Genomic DNA, 6,000 nt, shown 5'->3' on the forward strand with positions numbered 1-6,000 from the left:
TCTGTATGAAGCAAAACAGATTTAAATGGACGTGCAAAGCTCAGCCTCTGAATAACACAGTTTGGTGATGAGAGCACTCCCCTGGATGGAAGGTAAGAGAGGCGAGGTCAGAAACCCTCGGGGATGGAACTGATCTCCTATATCCTGGCTGGGTTCTCTCACCACAGGGTAAAAAGCAAGGAACCACTGACTTTCGCTGCCGCAGGATCCTGAAAAGGCTGAAGGCAGAACTGACAGAAAGCTGAATTAAAACAGGTACTGCACACCAGCACCAAGAAAACATTGATTTATGTTCTTCACTTCAAAATTTTTCTTACAGAATTATTAATACATTAGTAAATACAGCCTTTGCATTGAAGTGGGAAAATTTTTTCCCTTTTCTAATCAGAGTCATTATATATATGTACATTCAAGTAACTGTAAACTTCAACTAATTGCATGCTCTTTGCCCTACTCCTCTTGCAGTCCAGTGCTGTAGACAGGGTCCCTGCCTACCAGACATACAGTCTGAGACAGCAAAGGTTAGAGGGAGGATAACAAACAAGCGAAGTGAGACTGGTACTGAAAGACAAACATATTAACTGTAAACCTGATATTCTCAAATTTCCTGAGGTTTAAGTCACTTTTCTGATGCCAGATACTCATGCACATTCACACAATGACATCCTTGTCCTCAGGAGGCTTCTAACAATCGTTAAAATGGAATGTGGCTGGTAATTTCAGTTCCTGAAAGATGTAAGATTAAAGGCCAAACTCCATGTTTGTAGGCCAAACTTTCATGACGGATTTTAGACAGTACACACAACAGAATTTCATCTATATGCTTTGCAATCTGTCACCTAAAAACTGTAATACTTTAAAAATTCAGGAGAATGATTTGCTTTTTTTCTGTAGTAAACTGCTTCCCATCCTCAAAACACCTTAATTAGTTAAGGTCTCTCAACCTAAACTGAGCAGAGCAAGTAAAAAAATCTTGAATGCAAAAAATGATTCTACTAGTACTTGACAAGCTCTGCCAGCCAACAAGCTGTAGCTTCTCTTACTCCTTGCCCTCCCACATACACATCTCATCCAGCCAACCAAGACTTAAAAGCACTACCTCAGTCTTCTAGAAGAGACTGTATTTTAATTCATGGCAGTAGCATGTTAAATACAATGAAAGCAAATTCTCAGACCTCTGAATCTAGAAAGACTTTTTAACACAAAGCGATTTGAATTCTCCCAGGAGCCAAGATGGCATTGTACATTTACACTTATTCCAGAACCCTGTAGCTTTATTGATTACTCTGACACATCATTAGACTTAATTTCCACACCCTTTGCATTACAAAGAGACGTTTCTATATATATCAATGTTTCACTCATCAAAGATTTGATGGCTAATACAAGCATCATTCCACTGATTAAAACATTTAAGAGGGAGTTCAGTTGTTTTTAAGATTAGTGACTCAATACAGTGGCGTCTTTTTTTGTTCTTAGCTTACCCTCCCAGTCTGTCTCCTAATCATCACCCTGACAGGACGTGCACACATTGCAATCCATATTACTCTTATACAACGCTCTGGGAAAGGAAAAATTTAAAATATATTTGGTTTTGGTGTAGAAATCTCCTTCTCTCTTCACATATGAAGGAAGCTGTGAAAAATCTTTTGTGCATTCAAAGGGCTAAAAAAGAACAAAGCAACCTCTATTGCCAGACTGGGCAACAGTAAAGAGGGAGGGGGTGTTACATCAGGCCTTGAAAAACACTAAACACCTACTAACTGAAGATAAACAACATATGCATGCTGCTGTGCCCTCTAAACAGGGTCCAGCGCAAAAATCTCACCACAAGGTGCTAGAAATTAAGAAAGGACCATATATTTCACGAGGTCCTGCTGCTTCCACATTCATCTGCTGCGATGCTTCCAACAGCTTGGTGCCTGAAGATAAAATCCTTGGCATTTACTAACCTCTTATGCACACACGTATACGTTGGTGATGGGCAAACAGCTCTTGCCATATTTATTCCCTCCTCTGTTGTAGCAGGAACTTTCATCACTACCCAGTCCCGTTTCCTCGCTGGAGTACAGACAGGAAGCAAAGGGAAAATGGGTATTCCACCACCTCTTTCCTCTCCCAATCTATTCCACTTGTAGGAAATCAATTTCAGCTCTCATTTAAACTAGAAAATCATGAGCAACCTTGCGGTGCAGCAGTTGCGTTCCTCTGTAGCTTGCAGATTTGAGTAACAGCAGTATAATACACATCTCATAACTTCCTTCTATTATTGCAGGTACTTGACAAAGAAAGTTTCTCTTTCACTACTGACAAGCATTTTATTCAAATACCCTTTTTTTTAAAATAGTGCATATCCTTTGAAAGAGCATTTCCATCTGGCACTTATCCCACAAGTCACATTAAAATTAGTTTTTCCAGGATGACAATATTCGGTTTCACCAGCAAAATTCTCAGCAGATCCTCCTTTCAGGGATAACACACCTATATCTGAAATACTGGGTCAGCAAGACTATTTAAGACATTAAAAAGAGCTAAATAAAAGTACAGAGAAGAAAAAAGGGAAAAGAGGTGGTTCGAAGAAGTAACTCACAAGAATAGTGACAAAAGACAACGTATGTATTTAAAATTATGAAAGGGATGGGGAAAAAGCATAAGTACCTCCTTCTTATAATATCTTGATAAAATGAAGTAATTGCAATCAATTTCATTTGATAATTAAAAGAAAAATATAAACCCACCTTAAAATCTTAGATTTACATTTACAAAACAATAAATACAGCAAAATGATCATTAGTTCTCATCTCTGCGAAATAACATCATTAACAGCGACATCAATCACTGAAAAAAGCCCTATTTTGCGTGTTTGACAATGCTCATGTCCAGTATTCATAGCTTGTAAGTACATTTTTTACAAGGCCTTTCTAACACATCTGAGACAATTAAAAAAAAAAAATCAAACCCAAACCAAACCTTTGTCATATCTTATGAAGCTACAGTGATTCCATGATGCACGTTGATAGTTATGCACAAAAAGAGGCACCATCAGGCCTTACGCTCCTAGAGAAAAGGGAAGCACTACTGGGGCCAGGAACCAACTTACATCTACACAAAGATAGGTACCTGAAAGGATTTTTCTTAATGTCAAATAATGTCTTTTCAGATGCCAAATAAGGTACCTGCACAGCAGCTAGACACTATGCTGAGGAACATGGAAAGCACTCGTTCTGAGAAACCAGCCTCTGCAACACAGAAGAAGGTCTGGGTCCAGCAGACGGACAGGACACGACCCGCCAACTTCCAAACCGTACAGCTGCACTAACGACTGGACACAATTCTGTACAGCTCTTCTGTACAAAAGTACCAGTTTTCTCAGTGGACAACATGTGCATTTTCCCCAAAAGCACTAAAGCACTAGCCAATTTTATGCTGAGCTGCATTACCATAATTAAAAATAAACAAACTCAAGATTGTTGCTAGAAGTGTAAGTAATTAAACACGCACCCACAGAGAAGAGCACACAAGTTATAGAACAAGACTCCTTAGTCTGAAACTGGATTTTTGTTCTTTCCATAGCTCCCAGACAACGCTGATCACGGGTCGAAATGCGAGGCGACTGAAACCTCAAAAACATGAGGACACATCAGTGGATACAGACACAAAATTAGTGTTTTGAAACGTAAGCCTCACATCCTTGTTCTGTTGCAACCTCAATACTGTAAGAAAGAACTACGATTCTTGTGATCCACCCAGCAAGCAGTGAAGAACAACTTAAATCCCAACTTCACTCCCGTAAAACACGCAGCCTAAAGAAGAGTTTATCCTCCTCCCAGCCTCCTTAAAACCCTTCCCTTTAGAAAACTACTATGGCAAAGACACTCATTGAAAAAAGCAAAGGAGTTAAAGATCAAAATAATGTACAACTGGTATTTAGTTTCATTTAGTTTTTTAAAGAAAGCTGACAAATCCCAGAGTAGTTTATGAATTTATAATTTCATTCTGCAGTTAAAACACACTAAGACAACAGTTCACTAGACACATCTAATTGAACTACATTGAACTGCCTAAATCTGTACCAACATTCACTTACTGTAACAATACGTAGTTAATCCTTTAAGTCAAAGAAGTCTTTTTGCTGTTGTTTTAAAGCAGAGCAGACCACTGCCTGAACTGAGCTCGTGAAATAAAATAAGAACATTCTAAAAAAGCAAAAGACCAATACATATATTGGTGCTTGACAGAGAAGTGACAGAAGATGGGAGAAGGGGCTGCCAAAGCCTCAACATGTGGCAGAACAGAAATCTCCATTGGGTTCCAAGTTTTGCAAAAGTGATGGGAAAGATTTCCAGAACCATTCAGAATAGGAATATTCCTCACATATTCAACCCCTTCTCCACATTCAGCACACACCAAGGTCAAAAGCTGAGATTTAACTCCTTTTTTAATAAGGATATCATAACTTTTTTCAAAAAATCTAAGAAACAACTTTGGATGATATCACTGGAACAGATGTAAAATGCAGTAAGAGTACCACAATCAAATTGCTGCAGTGGACAGGTCAATAGAGCTTATGCACAGGTAAATTATTTGAGATATTTTCATTGTGATCCGTAGCAATACAAAAAAAAACAGAATTACATGCAGACACCAAACTCTGTCTCTTTGATCCCCTGCCAGCTAGGCCCCAGACAGTGTCAGGACACAAAAAAGAATGCCCTCTACTCTCATTTGCTACACTTCATGTCTTCCCACAGGAACTGGTCTCTTCCTCCTCGTTCTATTTCCTGTACACAGAACAAGCCCATTGTCACCAGGTGAAAACACACACACATGCCACTGCCCTACCAGCCAGCCGGTACTGACACCCATCTCCCTTCAGGCAGAGATCACCTGCAACCTCACAAACGCGAGAGCAGGTCCCGTCCCCGCTCCGGGCCGAGGATCGCTGTGTGCCCGCTCTGGCCATGCAGAGACCCACCTCCCCTGAGGAGAGCTCCGGGACGGAGAGCGATGACAGCCACGCTAATGCTCGCAGCGACCCTCGCCCACCGCCCGGCCGTCAGCGGGGGACCCTCACAGCCCACCCACCCCAGCCGCTCGCTCGCACCACGTCCCTCCTCCCTTCCCCCTGATCCCTCCTACTCAGCCGCGCTTAAACCTCAGGCCACAGCCCGGCAGCTCCCTTTATGCCCCAGCCCCCACGGCAGCCCGCGGCCCGCAGTCCCGAGGCGAGGCGCGCCGCCGGCTCCCCGCACCCCCTCACACCCCCGCCCCGCTCGGGACCCCATCCCGGCGGCGGGGGCCCGCTCGTCCCCAGCCCGGCCGGAAGGAGGCCAGGCCGGAACATCCCCTGCGACCGACCCGGCACGGCCCTCGCCGGAGCCGCACCCCCCCCACCCCGCGGCCCGCAGCGCCGGCGCCCGGCCTCAGCCCCGCGGCTCACCAGGAGTAGGTCTGCTCCGCCATGGCTGCGGCTGGGCGGCCGGCCGGCTGGGCTGTGCGGGGCGGCCAGGCCCCGGGCTCCTCCTCCGCCTCCTCCTCCTCCTCCGCCGCCTCCTCCTCCTCCGCCTCGCAGGGTCCGGGGCTCAGTGGCGGCCCCGCTGCGGCTCCCGGCCCAACATGGCGGCGGCTGTGAGGAGGGAGGGGAGCGAAGGGGGGGTCCCCGCCCGGGCGGGGAGGGGATGGCGGAGAGGGCGATGGTGGTGGCGGGGAGGGCGGAGGCTCAGCAGCCGCGACGCAGGGCCGCGCTGGCGCGCCGGCGGCGGCTGGGCCTCATGGTCGGCGAGGCGGCGGCGGCGAGGGGCGGGGCAGGAGGCGGCGGGCACCGGGCGGCCAGGCCAGGCCGCGCCGCGTCCCCGCGCTCACGCTCGACGGGGGGGCGGGGCCGGGCCGGGGGCGGGCGGTGCGCGGGGTCACGTGCCCACAACACGCTCGCGTGCCGCCGCCGCGCGCAGGCGCTGTGGGTGAGGGAGGAGGCGGCGGGGTGCTGGTTGTCGGGCCCGG

General features: G+C 46.5%; 1 protein-coding gene across 2 annotated transcripts in view; it reads right to left on the reverse strand.

Moving 5' to 3' along the window:
• Positions 1–5,782, reverse strand: part of SPPL3 (signal peptide peptidase like 3) — a 60,015-nt gene extending 54,233 nt beyond the window's left edge. For both annotated transcript variants that reach the window (XM_068412499.1, XM_068412497.1), the window contains exon 1: positions 5,441–5,782. In XM_068412499.1, the coding sequence (XP_068268600.1) occupies positions 5,441–5,463 (23 nt within the window). In that variant the 5' untranslated portion in view covers positions 5,464–5,782. The remainder of the gene's footprint in view (positions 1–5,440) is intronic.
• Positions 5,783–6,000: the final 218 nt, after the last annotated feature.

The sequence above is a fragment of the Nyctibius grandis genome, chromosome 14 (genome assembly GCF_013368605.1).
Source record: "Nyctibius grandis isolate bNycGra1 chromosome 14, bNycGra1.pri, whole genome shotgun sequence".
Classification (NCBI taxonomy): domain Eukaryota; kingdom Metazoa; phylum Chordata; class Aves; order Nyctibiiformes; family Nyctibiidae; genus Nyctibius; species Nyctibius grandis.